Here is a 19,566-nt window from a genome sequence, read left to right on the forward strand (position 1 = left end):
AAAATATTCTTGGTAGATGCTGGGTATGCATGCAAAAATGGTTTCCTACCTCCCTACAGGGGGGTTAGGTACCATTTGTTTGAGTATGGCCCAAGGAACAGGCCCACCAATGCAAGGGAGTTCTACAACCTTAGGCACTCATCACTTAGAGTGACTGTGGAGAGGGCTATAGGTGCACTGAAGGGCAGGTTTAGGATCTTGGACAACAAACCCTTCCATAAGTATAGGACACAAGTGAAGCTTGTAGTTGCCTGTGTCATTTTGCATAACTGGATCCTAGGTTTTGGCATTGATGAAGTAGTGCCTGATGAGGAAGGTTTTACTACTTCTGCTGATCCAACCGACCTGTCCCCAGCCCATCTGGACCAAGACTCTGTTGACATGGCTGAAATAAGGGATGCCATTTGCAATTCTATGTGGGAAGGGAGGGGAACAAACACTATTTGATGTAATATGTTCTTGAATTTAGCTTCTGTACCCTACTATGGAACTCATGTGTGTGTTATGGGGATGTAATAATTTGGTGGACAAAGCTGAGACCAATTTTATGCTTCATTCATTATGTCGTTGTTAATCTTACTGTCAGTCTGTTCTTGAATCATTCTGTTCTTCATGATCTATCAGTCTGTTGTTTATTCATACAACTGTTAATATTGTTATTAGTCTGTTCTTGACTAATTCTGTTGTTGATTTCATTACATGCCAGTCCTAGGATGGATTTAGGTGCATTTGAGGGTGGGTTTGTTGCTGGTACTTCAGTGATGGAGCAGCTCATCAATGGTGGTTCTGCCCCCTGTTGTAGCTAGTGCTAGTGCTGCTGCTAGGTGCATTTGAGCCCTTGGCTGTTGGGCTGAACTTGGTATTGTAAGAAACTTATTTGTAGCCTCTGTTGGCTACTTTTTATTTGATAACTAGTTGCCTATTTGTGTTGTTTTTGCCCTGGTGGTAACTGTGGGATTTAAAGGCATATGATGCATAAAACAAACATGAGATGGCTACCTTATTCTTGTTTTGATGGTTTTGTTGTTGTGCTTTGTTCTTTATTTGCCTATCCTTCCATTCTACACTTATGCTCAGTTGTACTCCATAGCAACAACATCCTCTTGTGATGGCTGATGGTAGTGAGTGCAACTGATCAAAAGGTCTATATGGCAGTGAGTGCAACTGTTGTTTATTTACCTCTTTATTTGGTTCTTACAATTCTTGGTAGCCACCAATGACTAAACAAGGAAAAAAACCACCAAACTACTAAGCTGAGGCTAATTTTTTTTATCAAGTAGCCGATGATGTTCACCATCATTCAAACTGAATGGTCGACTGAGGCATGTCATTCAGACCACTTACATGTTCTACATTTGGTTGGTTTCAGAGAATGCCTCCTTGCTATGTGGTCTTTGAAGGGAAGAAACCTGTGATTTATTTTATATGGTATGAGTGTGCTAAGCAAGTGTTTAGGGAAGAAGGGGCTATCTATCAGAAGTACAACAACTATGATAATGCTCTTAGAGATTTTAATGCAAGGGTACCTCAAGAACCCTTGCTGTTACCAATTGATGCCCCTCATGGGGATGCATCAGCATCCCATGAACTGGTGACAGCTCAAGGTTCTGAAATCTATCCTCATTCACCTGGGCTGCAAGGCTGTTGCAAAAATGTTGTCATCTTGATCTTGTTTATGGTTGTAGTTGGTCTGTCACTCAAGTTGTTCATGTGCCACAGCTGTTGTTTTAATTAGGCCGATGATGACACAATAGGATGACTACATTAGCTGGCTACATGTCACTTTGATTCATGTACTCTCTTTTCTGTTAACTTGTTGCCCTTCTCGGCTTGCCAAACTACTTAATTCTGCTACTGTTCTTAATTTGCTTCTTTGATTATGCAATGTAGCCGGCAATGTATGTGTTGATTAAATGGAATTAGTCTGAGGCCTATGTCTTTTGTACATTTTCATTTAAAGTGTTTGCTTCTCTATTGATCATGTTGTTCTTCCTTCTCTTTGGGCCAGGTCGAGCACATCAGCTGGCAAACACAATCTGTGCTCGGCAGTTGGTGGCGGTTGGCGTTTGAGCCCAGCTGAGTATTGGGTCACAAACACCAGCTCGCCTGGGTCGAGCTGAATCGGTAAGGTGCGCAAACAAGCTGCGTTGCAGCAGTTGGGGCAGGCCTGCCCACGCCTGGTCCGTTTGGGCTGGCTAGGCCATGCTGGTCCAGGTGCGCAAACACGCCCTAAGTGGCCTATATCTAAGGATCCGACCATCCTATTATTTAGGTTGTGGGTTGCAATAAATAGTAAATAATGATGAACCATCGACTGAATCATCATCTCCAAACCCTGAATCCACCTGAGGGTCCTCACGTCACCTCAACTCCCGTCCTCACATCACCTCAAGTCAACGCACCCAACCTTCAGCCTGTTCGTTTGGTCGTAAACGATCGTAAATTTTCAGTCAGAATAATATTTTTCTCTCACACCAAACCAGTCAACAGTAATAATCCACGATCGTATACGATCGTATCAGCACTAGCTGCTTGCTTCTACTTCACACCTCGAGCAGAGAGGTTGCATACTGAGAGAGGGAGGTGTGGGAAAGGGGGACGGGAGCAGGCCTGTCCTATGGGGGGGCTACCTATGCGATGCCCATGGGCCCATGAGGCTGGGGGCCCATGACTGCCTGGCTCCAGACGTGCCCCAGGCGTTGATGCGTTGCTGGTGCTCATTGTCTACTACTTTAAGCGGCCCCGTCCGGTGTACCTCGTCGAGTTTGCATGCTAGTGTGCTACAAGCCTGAGGACATCAGGCCCATGTTCCTGTATAAGTATATATGTAATACCAGGGCCTGAGTAATACGTGCCAGACTACCAGGACGACGAGCGCCATCAGCCCATCAACGTCTGGGGCACGTCTGGCTCGAGCACTTCCAGCCCCGCGCCGCCGAAGCGCCGAGGCGTCCCTCAGCGAGCGCCGCGATGAGCTCGGAGTCTCGGACGTCCCTCCGGCGTGGCCTGCGGTGCGGCGTCCATCTTCACGGCAACGGCAAGTCGGCAAAGGTATCAGGCCTCTTAAATAAACAAATCAATTTGATTACAGTTCAGTAGTACTTTAGTGTACAGATCAATACCTTCTTATGGGGATAGGGCTAGGCTTCAGGGATTTGATTTGTAATTCAATATTTTTTTTATCATGTTAGATGTTGCCAAAGAAACATAAGTCCGGTGCTCAAAAAAGGAAAGAAAGAAAACAAGAACTTCAATCCAGAGAATCGCAAAAGGGTGCGTTGCATAGGTTTTTTCCAACATCAAGAAATGCCGAAGTCAGTCAAGATTAGGGGCAGGAACATGATCAACCAATAATTGCACAAGCTGATGGCAATGATGGTGGTACAGACGAGTAGATTTTAGATGCACAAGCTGATGCCAATGAAGGTGGTACAGGGGAGGAAAATTTAGATGTGCAAGCTGATGCTAATGAAGGTGCTGCAGGGGAGGAAAATTTAGATGCGCAAGCTGATGCTAATGAGGACATTTTGGGATCAGGTAAAAATTTGCAGCCTTCGGATGATACAGAAAATTTATATATTGATGAACAATCAATGTTGACTATCTTTGATCCTAGGACATGGGAAAATCTTAACAATATCAAAAGAGATATCTTAATTGAGAAAGGGCCTGTGAGAGAGATGGATTTACAATTTCCTAGTGATCCCAGTAATAGGTGTTTTTCATATGCTTACTACTCCAGAAAGTTAACTAATGGAGAGGTTGTTGACAGGAAGTGGCTGGTTTACTGTAAACATGTGGACAAGGTCTTTTGTTTTTGTTGCAAGCTATTCAAATCAAATCAGAACAATTCTTTGTTAGCAAATGATGGAGTGAGGGATTGGAAGCATTTGAGTGAGAAACTAAAACAACATGAGAACAGTGTGGAGCATCTGACAAACATGAATACATGGAATGATCTTCGGATTAGATTGAGCAAAAATAAAACAACTGAGGATGAAATACAGCGGGAAATTGCAAAAGAGAAGGAGCGTTGGAGACAAGTTTTGGTAAGAATAGTTTCTGCTGTGAAGTTTCTTGCTAAACAAAATCTTGCCTTCCGAGGAACAAATGCAAAACTTTATCAATCAAATAATGGTAATTTTCTGGCCACAGTGGAAATGATTGCTGAATTTGATCCTGTCATGCAAGAACATATTAGGCACATTCAAAATAATGAAATCTATCATCATTATCTTGGCCCTAGGATACAGAATGAGTTAATTGCTATGCTTGCTGATGCTGTGAAAAAACATATCTTAAAGATCATAAAAGATGCCAAGTACTTCTCTGTTATCTTGGATTGTACCCTAGATGTGAGTCATGAAGAACAAATGACACTAATTGTGCGGTGTGTTAATATGTCAAGTGCCATTCCAAGAGTAGAGGAATTTTTTCTAGAGTTCTTAAAGGTTGATGACACATCAGGATTGGGGCTTTTTAATGTATTGTTGGATGCATTGCAGTCTCTTGATTTGAACATTGATGATGTGAGAGGTCAAGGGTATGATAATGGTTCCAATATGAAGGGAAAACATCAAGGTGTGCAGGCACGTGTGCTTGAAATTAATCCAAGAGCATTGTATATGCCATGTGCATATCATAGTCTGAACCTTGTTCTTTGTGATATGGCAAAATCCTGTAGAAAAGCTATTACTTTTTTTGCTTTCATACAACGGATATATGCATTGTTTGCACGATCTACTAAAAAGTGGAAAATTTTGACCGATCATATTGAGAGGTTCACTGTCAAACCCTTGTCTGATACTCGTTGGGAGAGTCGAATAAAGAGTGTGCAACCTATCAGGTATCAAGCTTCTCAAATAAGATCAGCTCTGAAGGAGGTGGAAAGAACTTGTATCGAGGACCCAAAATCGGTGAGTGAAACTGGATCATTGGTAACCACTATTGAGAATTTTGAATTTTTAGTTGGTATGGTTATTTGGGAAGATATTTTATCTGTTATCAACATGGTGAGCAAAAAGTTGCAGTCTCCAATTATGTGCTTGGATAGTACTTTGAAACAGATAGAAGGGGTCATATCATATTTTAAGAAGTATAGAGACACAGGCTTAAGTGCAAGTATTGAGACTGCAAAATCCATTGCATCTAGTTTGGATGTGGAGCCAACATTTTCTACAAAACATAAAGGTAAAAGGAAGAAGCAATTTAATGAACAAGATGATGAAACTGAAGAATTACAACGGTCAGCTATAGATGACTTCAATGATGACTACTTCCTAGTTATTGTTGATTATGCAATTGTTTCATTGACTAGTCGATTTGATCAGCTAAAGGAATTTGAGAAAATATTTGGTTTCTTATTGAATTCGGAAAATCTAAAGTCCTTAGATCATAGTGATCTACGAGACTGTTGCACAACTTTTGTCAATACTTTTTCTCATGACAACAAGTCTGATGTTGAGTTAGATGATTTGTTCTCTGAGTTGAAAGTGTTGCAAGTAACTTTGCCAGATCAGTTGATGTCAGCATCTGAGATTCTTCACTTTGTTAAAGTTGCAGATTGCTATCCAAATGCCTCTATTGCATATCGGATTCTGTTAACTATTCCAGTGACAGTAGCATCAGCTGAAAGAAGCTTCTCCAAATTGAAGCTACTGAAAAAATGTTTGAGGTCAACTATGCTACAAGAAAGATTAAATGGCTTGGCTATGTGCAGCATTGAGAAGGATATTTTAGATACAATTGATCTTGAAAGTGTTCTTGAAGATTTTGCATCAAGAAATGTCCGAAGACGCTTTTTTAAAAAGCACTGAAGCACCGTAGTTTTATTTGAGGTAACCATCATAGTTATTTTGTCGTTTTTTTATCTTCTTTGATGTACTGTTACCTTTTCAAAAAGAATTAAATATATGCTACAAGTTATATACTTTAATCGTCCTACTCAAATATTACATTATCGGGCCCTTAGTGTCTTACTGGCCCAAGGGCCCATAAAATTTGTGGGACGGCCCTGGACGGGAGTCGTGGCCACCACCAGCGTTGAGGCCAAGGCAAACCCTGAACGAGCCACCCCGCACGTTGCCTCAGGAGATTGTGCTCCACCTTTGGCTCATACGAAGTTCTAATATGCCCACTGATCCATGTCACTTGTCATGAATAGTACACCCTCGGTCTAAAAAACTTGATGTTCTAGGATTTCTAGATTTTCTTAAAAGGAGGGTTGTCACGGTTAAGTTTTCTAATCAAAGTGTGTTGCATGGCGGCATGCAGAGATAGTACATGTCCAATACCCAAAACCAGAACATCAATTATTTGGGGACATTTTTGAATCACAGAACATCAAGTATTTTGGAGGAAGTATAGCATAGAGAAATATGAATTACTCGACACCTCGAGAAATGATTTTCAATTAAAATAAATGTATAATACTATTTTCTAATTATAAGTACAGTTAGCAATAGTACACTAACTCATGTTTTATAGATTTTGTCAATATCTAAAACAGCCAAATCCTGGCTTGGCTAAAGAAGAAATGGAGGGAACGAAATCATTGGTCCATCGGGATCCCTGCGATTTCAGCCATGCGCAAGTACCAAGTGTCCCATTTGTCCACTCTCATTTGCTCCTGTGCATCCACTGGTAAACCCGAACGCTCTGGCCAAACAGAATACCCCCGCCACGTACAGATGCGGTATAGGCTTCATTCTACCAATTTTTAAAGCATCTTTTTTTTTGAGGGGAAATATAAATTTCCATTGCTCGAACAGAGCTGGTACCCTTAACAACAATAAGTCAACAATAGATGTATTTAGAGCAACTCAAGAGGCATCCTAGGCTCCGTTCAGCTTACCTTAAATTCGACTTGTTCGGCTTCTTTTTTTAGACGGAATAGTATTTTTCTCTCACAATATTTTAGCTAGAACAATATTTTTTAGCCAAGTTTCAGCAAGTCGAACGGGGCCTAGGGATAAAAATGTCCTCGAACAATTTCTTTAATTGGTTATATCTAAATACAACCATTCTTTATTTCGTGTTCTCGAAAAAAGAAAGCGAGATTGACTCCCTAGAGTGCACACATGATATAAAAAAGCTGTTAGAGATTAAAAATAAATAAATAAATGATTAAGATAGAAAGTGAGAATGACTATCTAAAGTGCGCACAAAATATAAAAAAAGATGTTACAGAGTTTTATGCAAATGACTCTAAATGATAATTTAGATAACAAGTTTTAGATGGACTCCCTAAATTTAGAGAGCAAGCTTCAAGGCACATGGGACGCCGATGACGGTGGCTGCATGCTATAAAACCATCCAACTTTGACCTAAAAGGAAACCTTCAATCCTGCTATCCAGCTTTCTGTTGCCACCTGGATACGCGAGGGGAGAATGCTATTTCTCATAAAGTTCTTTTAATAAACGGAAATGCTCTCTACCGAGTGTCCGTCTGACCAGATGGGACTGACCCGCCTACCCCCACGCCTCGCGCGCCCTGCGCCTCATGCCTCGCGTGCCCTGCCCGCGCTTGTGCCTCGTGCCTCGCGCCGTGCGCCGCTTACGCCTCGCGTCTCGCGCTGTGCTCCGCCGCACCTCGCGCCCCTCCCGCCTGGACTCGCGCTACGCACAGCCGAGGTTCGCCCTCCCCGCCGTTGGCATCGAACTCCATGCCGACATCAAGCTCCGCGTCAACGAGCGTCCATTAGTGGGCAGCAAGTAGATGAGCACATGTTGCAACTGTATGTTTTATGCGTTTCAGATGTATGTTGCATAGGTTTTATTTTGATATTGCAAAAGTAGATCCGGTGTTGCATATGTTGTAATGACTATACACGTATGTTGCAAGTGTATGTTTGAAATATTTCAGGTGTTTCAAACGTATGTTGCAAATATTTTATCTAGATGTTGCATATGTTGGACTAGCTATACACGTATGTTGCAAGTGTATGTTTCAAATGTTTCAGCTGCTTTAAACATATGTTGCAAGTATTTTATCTGGATGTTGTATATGTTGAAGTGCCCATACACATGTGTTGCAAATGTTTCATCTGTTTCGGATGTATGTTGCAGCAAATGCTTTATGTTGCAAATGTGCGCGCGGGAAGCGAAGCGGGCGCAGCAGCAGGCAGAGCACAAAGCACAAAGCTATATCCATGAATATGGCAACAGGCATGGAGCACGAAGCTATAAGCATGGGCGGGCAACAGTCATGGATCACAAGGCGAAGCGGAGCACAAAACTACATCCAAGATGGGTAGGCTGCAGGCGTGGAGCACAAAGCTACATCCATAAAAGCCTTAAGGGTATCATTATTGAAAACAAATGGGCAGAAGACGCGGGCGCTAGGCTCTCCATTTAATAAAGGAGAGGAAAATGTTATTTGATGTTGATCCCGTTCAAAGCATATTGCTGGTTCCGTACGTGAATGGCAACGGAACGGTATCTTAAATGCACATAAGCACACAAGAATTCTCACCACACCACACACACACACGCGAGTCACTAAAAGCCATAATCCAGCTACTACATGTCTATAAGCTTACATAATCTGTACCATCTTTGCATCTTTAGGCGGTATATTATTTTTCTTGTCTCCGGTCCGACGGTAAATATTTGCTTCTAACTTGTATATATGCACAGAAAAAAAAATGAACACCCAGCATTCTTGTTTTCTTTGGTCAAGAACCTGTCCAGTCCAATCACCAATCTGATCCTGGGCTGTAACACATCCAGACGCTACCAACTGCAATGTACACAGATCAGGTATGGAGAAAAAAACAATACTGCTGATGCAGAGGCAGCTTAAGGCGAAAGGTCCAATGGATGAGCTGGAATACACAAGAGTCAGTCAGCATCGAAAACGGATGACGATGCATGAGATATCGTCCTTGCTCATCCTCCCTAGAGCCTCAGATGTCAACCGCTTCGCTGCTGTTTGCGGGTCCTTGGTTGACTTCACCAGATCAACAGCTTCTTGGTTTTTCACTACCTTCACCGAGAACACAGCAAGGAGAGTGAATATAAACAAGGAGAAAAGAAATAATTAGGAGAAAATGATTCTGATTGGATATTGAAATCTTGAACTATATAGGGAAGGTGACAACGTTAAGTGAAATACGCAAGGAAAATGCATACCTTCCATAACCCGTCACTGGCAAGTATGACAAATTCTATGCTTGAGTTTATCTTTATATGCTTAACATCAGGTTCTGAGCTCAAGTGAGCCTTGAGGCTCTGATCGCCAAATGCTCTTGCAACCGCAAGTTGGCCATTTACACGAGGAACATCACCTATCAGCAACTAGAAAATGTATTGAGACGATTTACATGGTGATTGGATAGAACAATGACGTGAGAGTTAGGCAACTAGATGCTTACCGGGGAATGTAGAGACAAAACCACCTTGTTTTTCGATCCTCTTCCGTTCATTAGTGGTATGGGGTTCGTGATCAACAGTAAGCTGACTGGCAGTACCTCTTTCACACACAACAGCTCTTGAATCACCTATATTTGCAATCCACATATCTGTACCATCAACTACAATAGCAGTGACTGCTGTTGAACCCCCTGGTCCAAGTTGCTTAGTATTTTCCAGAATATATTTGTTTGTAGAGCTGTATGCATTTTTAATTGCTTCTTGAGGGTCTGACCAAAATAGAGGCTGCAAACACCATAAAAGGGAACGGGATGAGCATCTTTGTAGAGGAAATAACATAAATTGAGATTCCACTAAAATGAAGCTTCATTTGTAGATGGAGTACATCTCATGTTTTACACAGAAAGTATAGAACAAATGTAAAGCTTACCTCTTTCAGTATGTTGTCAAAAAGATTAGCTTTCAAATAACTGGCCACGCTATCTCCCAAATGTCCATCATAAATGGCAAAAAGACCAAGTTCGTGATCATTTTCATATCTATACTCTGCTACATGGTAGTCTTCCATATCATGGCCAGATCTTCCTTCCACTAAGTGAAATCCGTGTGTTACTTTGTTGCTTGACAACTTGCTTTGTCCTTTTCCAGTATCAGAAGATGATGAACTGAGACATGCTGCACTCTTTACAGTACATATAGAAATGGAAGAAAAAAATAGTTACAACAATAGATATAGTTAAAACTTAAAAGCACTAGCACTTGTTAAAGCATTGACAGAACAAAAGAAAAGGATATTCAATCAAAATTATCAAAGGTTATTATACAATGAAGTTTACAATGTCAAAAAAACTTGATGAAACTGACTATTCTAATTCGTATTTGAAATGCTAATGGTTGTGCCACCTATGTTGTGAACGCTTTTTTGGGGGGAAGAAGAAGCAAGAGCACAAACACAAGGCGTGGCCAGAACCAGGCCGTTCCTTCCTCAGTTTGTTAGTCATTTGGTTTGTTTGCTATTCAGTTGGAGGATTATTTTTCTGTTTCCAGTTTGTTAGCACAATTTATTGGGAGTCTGGCTCATTATAAGTAGCATTGCATGTTTAGTGAAGGCGTGCAAAGAATTATCCCTAAACTCCACTTAGTCGGCAGTTCAGAGCCCAAAGTCGCCTCACCTCTTTGCTATCGTTCCTCTTGACAGCTATAAGTCTTGTGCTTATCTACTTAGGATGCTTACCTAGAGTAGTTGGTGCCTGTGTCAGCACCCTTATCATCTATCTTATCCTACTTTAGCATCTACTTTAGTAGTTGGAATATGCTGTAGCTTTCTTAAGTTGCAAGCAAGGTACCCTATATGTATCCCCAACCTGCCATGGTTTGTGGCAAGGCTAATGAAATCAGAAATTCAGCCCCAAACCTGTGCTTTGGTTCCAACAAATGGTATCTAGAGCCTAGCTTTACCTGGGGTTTTCCCCTTTACCAATCCTCAATTCGCAGCCATGTCCAACCGGTCCAATCGTTCTTCTTCCCACTCTTCCCATGGCTCCACCACTTCGAGCGGGCGGAGCAGGTTGTCCCCGACTGCTGCGGCCACGCTGGACGCGGCGGAACAGCGGGAGCGGGACGCGGAGGAGCGGGTGGCCGCGGCTGCTCGGGCGCAGTAGCTGGCTGCCGTCGAGCTGGCAGCAGCACGGGCCGCCGAGGACGCCGCGGTCGTGGCTGCTGCGGCTCAAGCGGCGGCAGCGGAGGCCGCTGCCCTGCGCGCGGGAGTGACAGGCGGCCTCGGCGGGGAGCAGCTGCGCGGTGCGGACGCGGGACATGACGCGGAGCAGATACGGGACCACCGGGCACGCGATGCGGACGCGGACGATTTCGACGGACACGGACGCGCGTGGGACCTGGGCGGACACGGACGCGACGCCGAGCGCGACCACTGGCGGGATCCGTGAGTCGACCGTGCACTGGCCGGGGAGCGCGCGGTGCACGAGCGGGGCTTGCACGACTTCGAGCGGAACCTTGGCGGACACGGCCTCGACGCACGCAGCCGCGGCAGACGCAACCTGGATGACGAGCAGGGCGGACGGGACGCTAGCGCGCGGAGCCCTCACAGGCAGCGCGCCTCCCCTTCCCCGGACCGGCGTCGAGGTCGCTGTGGTCGGCCTGGCTCCCCTCCCGTCGTACAGACCATCGTCAAGCACGCCGGCGGCGGATGGCCCATGCTCACCAAGACCAACTGCACCGAGTGGTCCATGGTGATGAAGGTGAAGATGCAGGTGCGGCGCATGTGGGACGCGGTACGGTACGGCGACGCCGGCTTCGACGAGGATCGACGGGCACTGGAGGCGCTTCTTGCTGCTGTTCCGACGGAGATGCACTCCCTCGCGAACAAGCGGGCCGCCAAGGACGCCTGGGACACCATCGCCGCGGCACGCATCGGCAGCGACCGCGCCCGCAGGTCCACGCTTCAGAAGCTGCGTCAGGAGTGGGAGAACCTAGCCTTCAAGCCGAGTGAGGACGTCGACGACTTCGCTCTCCGCCTCAACACTCTGATGTAGCAGTTGGCGCGGTACGGCGACAACGACATCGACGAGGAGAGCGCTGTCGAGATGTTCCTCCGCGTAGTCCCCAAGAACTACTCGCAAGTCGCCATCGCAATCGAGATGCTGCTGGACTTCTCCGAGCTATCGATCAAGGAGGTGACGAGTCGCCTCAAGGCCGTCGACAACCGCGAGCGGCTGCCTCCCTCAGAGCCGGTCACCATCGGTGGCAAGCTTCTCTTCACCGAGGAGTAGTGGCTCGCCCGCCAGCAGGAGCGGAAGAAGGGGGAGGCCTCGGGTTCTTCGGCTTCAGGTTCGTCGAGCAGCCGCAAGCGTCGACCGCGCAAGCGGGACAAGGCGCGCGGTGGCACTCCTGGCGGCACCAACGGCAAGCGCAAGGCTACCCACGACGACACCTGCAAGAACTGCGAGAGGACCGGCCATTGGGCCAAGGACTGTCGACAGGCGAAGCGCGGCGGTCAGGCACACGTCGTGCAAGCGCAAGAGGGTGACGAGCCGGCTCTGTTCTTCGTACACGGGGGCATCAAGCCACACTCCTCTCCAGCGCCGGCCGCCGCCGCGCTTCTCCACCTCGACGAGCCGCGGGCCCACGTCTTCCTCGGCAACGGGTCTGGCGGCGACAAGATCGATGGGTGGTACCTTGACACCGACGCCACTCACCACATGACCGGGCGGCGAGAGTTCTTCTCCGAGCTCGACTCCGGCGTTCGAGGCTCCGTCAAGTTCGGGGACACCTCCGCTGTGGAGATCAAGGGCATCGGCTCCGTCGTCTTCACCGCCAAGACCGGCGAGCACCGGCTACTCACCGCCATCTACTACATCCCCGCGCTGAGGAACTCCATCTTCAGCTTGGGACAACTGGATGAGAACGGCTCGCGCGTGGAGATTGAGCACGGGGTCCAGCGCATTTGGGATCGCCATCATCGCCTTCTCGCCAAGGTGAACAGAGGCACCAACCGCCTCTACGTTCTTCACGTACAGGTGGCGCAACCCATGTGTCTTGCAGCCCGCCGCGACGACGACGCCTGGCGGTGGCATAAGCGCTTTGGGCACCTCAACTTCGAGGCCCTGAAGCAACTCGACAACAAGGAGATGGTGCAGGGTATGCCGCGAGTCGAGCAAGTGTAGCAGTTTTGCGACACATACGTCCCCACCAAGCAGCGGCGGCTCCCCTTCCCCCGCCAGGCGAGCTTCCACGCCAAGGAGAAGCTGGAGCTCATGCACGGCGACCTCTGCGGCCCCGTGACACCGGCCACACCCAGAGGCTAGCGCTTCTTCCTGTTCCTCGTCAACGACGTGTCCCGCTACATGTGGGCGGTCCTCCTCAACACCAAGGCGGCGGCTGCGGACGCCACCAAGCACCATCAAACTGCAAGCTTCGGGTGCTACGCACCGACAACGGCGCGAGTTCACGGCGACTGAGTTCGCGGCGTACTGCGTCGACGAGGGGATCTAGCGCCACTTCTCCGCGCCGTACACCGCGCAGCAGAACGGCATCGTTGAGCGCCGCAACCAGACGATGGTGGCCACCGCCTGCGCCCTCCTCAAGCAGAGAGGGATGCTGACAATCTACTGGGGGGAGGCGGTGATGACTGTCGTCCATCTCCTCAACCGCTCGCCCACCAAGGCCCTTGACGGCAAGACGTCGTACGAGGCCTAGCACGGACGCAAGCCGGTGGTGAGCCACCTCTGCGTCTTCAGTTGTCTCGCCTTCGCCAAGGAGCTCAACCACGTCGGCAAGCTCGACGACCGGAGCACGCCGGGAGTCTTCATCGGCTACACGGAGGGCGTTAAGGCCTACCGCATCCTCGACCCTGCGACACAGCACGTCCGCATCTCCCGGGACGTCGTGTTCGACGAAGGGCGAGGCTGGGCTTGGGACAAGGCGGTGGACGACGGCTCGACTTCGACCCCGACTTCGTCGTCGACTACGTCCACTTCGTGGGCGCCGGGGGAGCTAGCAGCTCATCTTCACCGAGCTCGTCCACCTCGGCACCCGGCTCGCCATCAGCTCCAACGAGTCCTCCACCGCCTACACCACCAGCGAGTCCTCCACCACCGGCTACACCCCGCTCTCCTACACCGGCGGTGCCCCACTCTCCTACACCGGCTCTTCACTCTCCCGCACTGGCGCCCACATCTCCGAGATCGGCACCAGCAGGTTCGGTCCGTGACGGGCAGCGCACGGTGGAGTTCACCACTCCACTGTCCAACGACGTGGACCGCGTCGATGCCTACCACGACGACGAGCCTCTGCGCTACCGCACCTTGGACAACATCTTCGGTGTCAACCCATCCCTGGACTAGCGATGCACGACTTCGAGGCGGAGCTGCACTTGGCGCACGAGGACAGCGAGCCTCACTCCTTCGCTGAGGCGGAGGGAGATGCGGCATGGCACGCTGCGATGCAACAGGAGATCGACGTGGTCGAGCGGAATCGGACGTGGGAGCTGGCGGATCTTCCTGCCGGCCACCGCGCCATCACCCTTAAATGGGTCTACAAGCTCAAGAAGGATGAGGCCGGGGCGGTGATCAAGCACAAGGCGCGTCTGGTGGCGCGCGGGTTCGTCCAGCAGGAGGGAGTCGACTTCGACGACACCTTCGCGCCCGTCGCGCGGATGGAGTCTATTCGTCTCCTCGTGCTGGTGGCCCAGGATGGTTGGCGTGTGCACCACATGGACGTCAAGTCCGCCTTCCTAAACGGTGACATGAAGGAAGAGGTCTACGTCCACCAGCCGCCGGGATTCGTCATCCCCAGCAAGGAGAACAAGGTTCTTCGCCTGCGCAAGGCCCTGTACTGCTTGCGGCGGGCACCCCAAGCTTGGAATGCCAAGATGGACTCCACCCTCAAGCAAATTGGGTTCCAGCAAAGTCCTCACGAGGCTGCAATCTACCAGCGGGGCAAAGGAGGCAATGCCCTGTTGGTAGGCGTCTATGTCGACAACTTGGTGATCACCGGCACCAAGGAGGCCGAGGTGGAGGAGTTCAAGGAAGAGATGAAGGCCACCTTCCAGATGAGCGACTTGGGCCTTCTCTCCTTCTACCTAGGGATTGAGGTCCACCAGGACAGCTCTGGCATCTCCCTTCGTCAGTCCGCCTACGCCAAGCGCATCGTCGAGTTGGGCGGGCTCACTGGCTGCAACCCAGCCCACACCCCCATGGAGGAGAGGCTGAAGCTGAGCCGCGACAACACGACAAAGGAAGTCAACGCCACGCAGTACCGACGCATTGTGGGCAGCCTTCGCTACCTCATCCACACGTGGCCGAACCTAGCATTCGCCGTTGGCTACGTCAGTCGGTTCATGCAGCGACCGACAACGGAGCACGAGCAGGCCGTCAAGAGGATCCTCCGCTACGCCGCGGGCACCTCCGACTACGGCTTGCACTACCCGAGGAGTGCAAAGCACTTCATCGGGTACAGCGACAGCGACCTCGCCGGCGACATCGACACGAGCAACAGCACCAGTGGGACGCTATTCTTCCTCAGCAAGTGTCTGATCAGCTGGCAGTCGGTCAAGCAACAAGTGGTGGCTCTGTCCAGTTGCGAGGTGGAGTACATCGCTGCCACAACCGCTTCGACTCAAGCTCTCTGGTTGGCTCGGCTGCTGAGCGATCTCTTGGGCAGAGACGCAGAAGCAGTGGAGCTCAGGGTGGACAGCAAGTCCGCCTTGGCCTTGGCGAAGAACCCCGTCTTCCATGAGCGCAGCAAGCATATCCGAATCAAGTACCACTTCATTAGGAGCTGCTTGGATGAGGGGAGCATCAAGGCAGGCTACATCAACACCCAGGATCAGCTCGCCGACCTTCTCACCAAGTCCCTTGGGCGGGTCAACTTCCAGGAGCTTCGCGCCAGGATTGGGATGGTTCAAATTCCCTAGAAGGCGCCTCACAAGACTTAGGGGGAGAATGACAGCTATAAGCCTTGTGCTTATCTACTTAGGATGCTTACCTAGAGTAGTTGGTGCCTGTGTCAGCACCCTTATCATCTATCTTATCCTACTTTAGCATCTACTTTAGTAGTTGGAATATGCTGTAGCTTTCTTAAGTTGCAAGCATGGTACCCTATATGTATCCCTAACCTGCCATGTTTTGTGGCAAGGCTAATGAAATCAGAAATTCAGCCCCAAACCTGTGCTTTGGTTCCAACACCTCTAGCTAGCCAGTAGCCACTACGTATCACCTATCACCGCCATAGGCTCCCTCTATCACTACTCTACCATCCTCACTGTAAAGTGAAAAATTGCTGTTTTCACCATTATAGCCCGACCAGTCCACCACCCAATACAAGTCTTCACTTCTCTCATGCTGCAAAATTACAATCTTCATCATTATATCCTCATCACCATCTACCAGCGGCAAACCTCCACCTACCAGTCCTATCCAACCAGTACCCCTACTCTGACCTCCCAGCAGTGGTTCAGCCACTAATAAAGTAATAAGATCATCTTAGCTTGCTGCATCACTAGTTTTGGAGAAGGAGCTAGATGGAGGAGGCAGGAAAGGCAAATCATCGAAGATATCAACCAAGGTAGGTCTGGTAATAGTTGGGCAAAATGGAAAATGGGAGCTGCAAGTTTCAGAATAGTAAGAACTTTTAGTGCAGTCCACCTTATTAAAGGTTCATGATATGACCAAAGGGATACGCCCAAAAGAAAGCACACAACTGGAGTACAAGTTTCATTCAATAATCAATACACTGAAGAAAAAGGACAGTGGAGAAATGGCTAAATCCAGATGGCCATGTGGACATTACCCTAGTTCCATATGTAGACAACTGGCAACACTTGACAAGGAGATCATCACTACATAGATGCCCTAATCTCTACATACTTAGCCATTCATCATAACCCTAACTAACATTTCGTGGCATTCATCATAATCCAATCGTCCTATCATAAATAAATGAAATCTACAAAGGCCCTTACCAATATGATACTCAGTGAGGTGCTATCTATGCATAGCACCGAAAGGGTTATATTCCAAGTTTCAACTTCAGAACCGCTGCTGGGTAGCAGAAAGTATAGAATTGGAACCAATAAAAAATACAAAAATTTAGCACTCCTGGGACTGAATAATCCACACGAAATGCTTTCTGAACCAAGCTCTCCTATTGGGGTGCGACGGCCTGCGTGCAGCTGCTTAGCGTTCACTGCTAGTACTGCATCAGATGCAGGAAGTCCTCGACATGCTAAGTACTACCTGGCTACTTGAACACCTGGGCAAAAACCCCACTTGCTGTATCAACTATCTAACCCTCTTCCTCTTCCACTAGCATCGTGTATCAACTATCGATCGCCAGACACCAGGCTACTATTGATTCCCGTCCAACGCCTGTGGAGCAATCAAATCCAAACTAAATCGTTTCCTGGACGCCCCGTTCTCTGGGAGCCCGCTGATAATTTACCCCACCACGATTTTGAAAGCTAGCAGTACCATCCAAAATTGTTTTCAAAAAACCTACTTTCCTAAATTAGCAATCAGGACGCACAGTAACAGCAGGCCCGTCCGTCAAAGGTCCACGCCCCGACAAGGGCTGGAGCAGCCAGCCAGCCAAGCCGGGCTCGCCGGCGCCGGCGCCGGGGACGCAAAAGGAATAACAGAGGAAAAGCTTGCGTTAGTTACCATGAGCATGTTGAGGATGTCGGGCCGCCTCTTGCTGCGGTGAACGCGGGGGGCCCCGGTCGAGGGGCCTGACGGCGAGGACGAGGACGAGCAGGACGCCGGCTGGCTGTCCGCCGCCCGCCCGCCGCCGATCATGGCCGTGGCTGGCACCAGCGCAGGCGCAGCGCCGCCGCAAGCACGGGTTGGGTCAGTCGCCTCGGTTTCCTCGTGCTCGCCCGGTCCCCCCACTGTTGGCTTTACGCGTCCGTGCTCGGTTGCCTTGCTCTTGTTCCCGTGAATTTCATTTCCCCATTTCTTTCTTTTTTTCTCCTTCATTCAGAGGTCCTGGTGGTAAACGGGATGGGCACGCTTGGTGGCCGGCGCGAGCAACAACAAAACAATTAATTTTGTCGACCTGCCGTTGGTTTCGCTGAAATTTAACGCTGATCCTGATTTATTATGAGAGAAAAATACAATTTATTCGTTGAAAAGTACGGTTAAAATAGTGCTGTAGAACAGGGCCGGTCATCTTTTATGAGTCATGTGTTTTGACCCCTACAGCCTACAGGCAACAGAAAGGCACAAAGCATATTTCTATTTATTATTATACACTACAAGATATATATATATATATATATATATATATATATATATATATATATATATATGTATGTGCAATGGAGAAAGAAAATATCCCAGTAACTGAAAAAGTCTTAGGATTGTGGATAGGAATGCAAGGTGGGTTGTCCATAAGTCTGCAAATAGTCTAAACTTTTGCGGGTTTGCGGGTAGCCCCCAAAAATTTAGTCTATTTACAGGTTCACAGGTAATCAACCTTGCATCCCTAATTGATGATGATAGAGGACCAGTAGACAATCAGAAAATCAACATTATTGGCAGAATATTGAGCGGCCCCACATATCATTGGATGGAAGGGACGCAAACAAAAGAAAAAGTCTTGCATATCTGTTTCGGGCTTTTTAAAATAATCTAATTATTAGATTATCATAAAATCCAATGGTGTTAACGAGTCTCGGTCAACTAAGGCTTTGTTTGGATGGGAGAAATGTTTCAGTTTCTGATGAGAATCACCAGAGTCACTTCCAAACGGTCTTTTTCAGCAAGTGATTTGAAACCGAAACGTTTCACCATTTCTATGTACACATGCGAAACGGCTGAAGCCTAGTATTGCACAGATTCTCATCTCATTGCATCTTACTTTTTTTGGTTCATTTTTTCAGATAATTCTTTTTTAGTGCAACAACTTACATGGTTTTTATATTAAGTTGTTCTCCATCCACAAAAAAGTTTAGAATTTTTTGAACATATTTTTATTTAAATGATTTTTTAATCGGAATCCAGATTGCCAGCCAAACGATTTCATAAAGCGATTTCGATTCATCACCAGAAACATTTCTGTAAAGAATCTGAATCCAAAACGTTTTTTGTGAGAATCTGGAGCCCTATCAAACGGTCCCTAAGAATGCTTCATGCCCACATGTTATTAGATGGAACCATGGAAGGGACGATATACGAAAGAATAACACTTGCTTTTAATATTATCAATAATAACAAACATGTCTGTGTGTTGTACTGGGACGTATAGATTATATTGGGCAATCACCTAGACAATTTGGGGCTCAAAGATTTATTCAATGAACACGTCATTTGTTCACTGCGTCATAGAATCAGACTCCATACCATCGTTAGATGCACATTTTTCTTTTCTTTTTTTGAGGGGTAGATGCACATTTTTCTAATTCATATAAGTATAGGTCGTGAGTCCATGTCGCGAACGGACTAGACAGAGAGGTGCAAGGCACTATAAGGAGTGAAAAAAAAGAAAGATAGGAAGAATCCACTTGTTATAATCAAACTCCATACCACGGCTGGACACAGGCTGTTACAATTTCCGAGTACCGGTTGTGAGGCTAGGTCACGAACTACATAGAGAGAGGTGCGAGAGCATTATGAGAAGTGAAAAGGAAAGATCGATAGAATCCACTTTTGACTTTAACATAATATCAGGAGTAGATTA

The 19,566-nt window shown here is 47.6% G+C and overlaps 2 protein-coding genes across 3 annotated transcripts; one reads left to right on the top strand and one right to left on the bottom strand.

Annotated features, from left to right (window-relative positions):
* Positions 1–2,970: 2,970 nt before the first annotated feature.
* On the top strand, positions 2,971–5,816 carry LOC136469027 (uncharacterized). Its single transcript, XM_066467377.1, has 3 exons — positions 2,971–3,051; positions 3,396–4,135; positions 4,277–5,816. The coding sequence occupies exons 1-3, from the start codon at positions 2,971–2,973 to the stop codon at positions 5,814–5,816; spliced, it is 2,361 nt and encodes a 786-aa protein (XP_066323474.1).
* A 2,546-nt stretch (positions 5,817–8,362) lies between these two features.
* Positions 8,363–17,843, bottom strand: LOC136476336 (probable protein phosphatase 2C 44). Of its 2 annotated transcripts, XM_066474128.1 has the most exons (6): positions 17,550–17,843; positions 9,803–10,054; positions 9,375–9,657; positions 9,133–9,287; positions 8,835–8,986; positions 8,363–8,740 (listed from the first exon to the last, which is right to left on the bottom strand). In XM_066474128.1, exons 1-5 carry the CDS (start codon positions 17,682–17,684, stop codon positions 8,846–8,848), a joined length of 966 nt encoding a protein of 321 aa, XP_066330225.1. In that variant the 5' UTR covers positions 17,685–17,843; the 3' UTR covers positions 8,363–8,740; positions 8,835–8,845. The 2 variants fall into 2 exon arrangements, with proteins under 2 accessions (XP_066330225.1, XP_066330224.1); XM_066474127.1 differs by having other exon boundaries at positions 8,364–8,986; positions 17,550–17,841.
* Positions 17,844–19,566: the final 1,723 nt, after the last annotated feature.

This window comes from Miscanthus floridulus, chromosome 8 (assembly GCF_019320115.1).
Source record: "Miscanthus floridulus cultivar M001 chromosome 8, ASM1932011v1, whole genome shotgun sequence".
NCBI lineage: Eukaryota > Viridiplantae > Streptophyta > Magnoliopsida > Poales > Poaceae > Miscanthus > Miscanthus floridulus.

Bases quoted from the DNA above. Each gene is read 5' to 3' on its own strand.
- LOC136469027 (XM_066467377.1), top strand. From the start codon at position 2,971: ATGAGCTCGGAGTCTCGGACGTCCCTCCGGCGTGGCCTGCGGTGCGGC. The intron at 3,052-3,395 runs GTATCAGGCCTC...ACAGACGAGTAG, and splicing joins GCAACGGCAAGTCGGCAAAG to ATTTTAGATGCACAAGCTGA. The intron at 4,136-4,276 runs TGGTAATTTTCT...TGCTATGCTTGC, and splicing joins AAACTTTATCAATCAAATAA to TGATGCTGTGAAAAAACATA.
- LOC136476336 (XM_066474128.1), bottom strand. From the start codon at position 17,684: ATGATCGGCGGCGGGCGGGCGGCGGACAGCCAGCCGGCGTCCTGCTCG. The intron at 9,288-9,374 runs GTAAGCATCTAG...AGTTGCTGATAG, and splicing joins TTTTGTCTCTACATTCCCCG to GTGATGTTCCTCGTGTAAAT. The intron at 8,987-9,132 runs GTATGCATTTTC...TTCTCGGTGAAG, and splicing joins CCAGTGACGGGTTATGGAAG to GTAGTGAAAAACCAAGAAGC.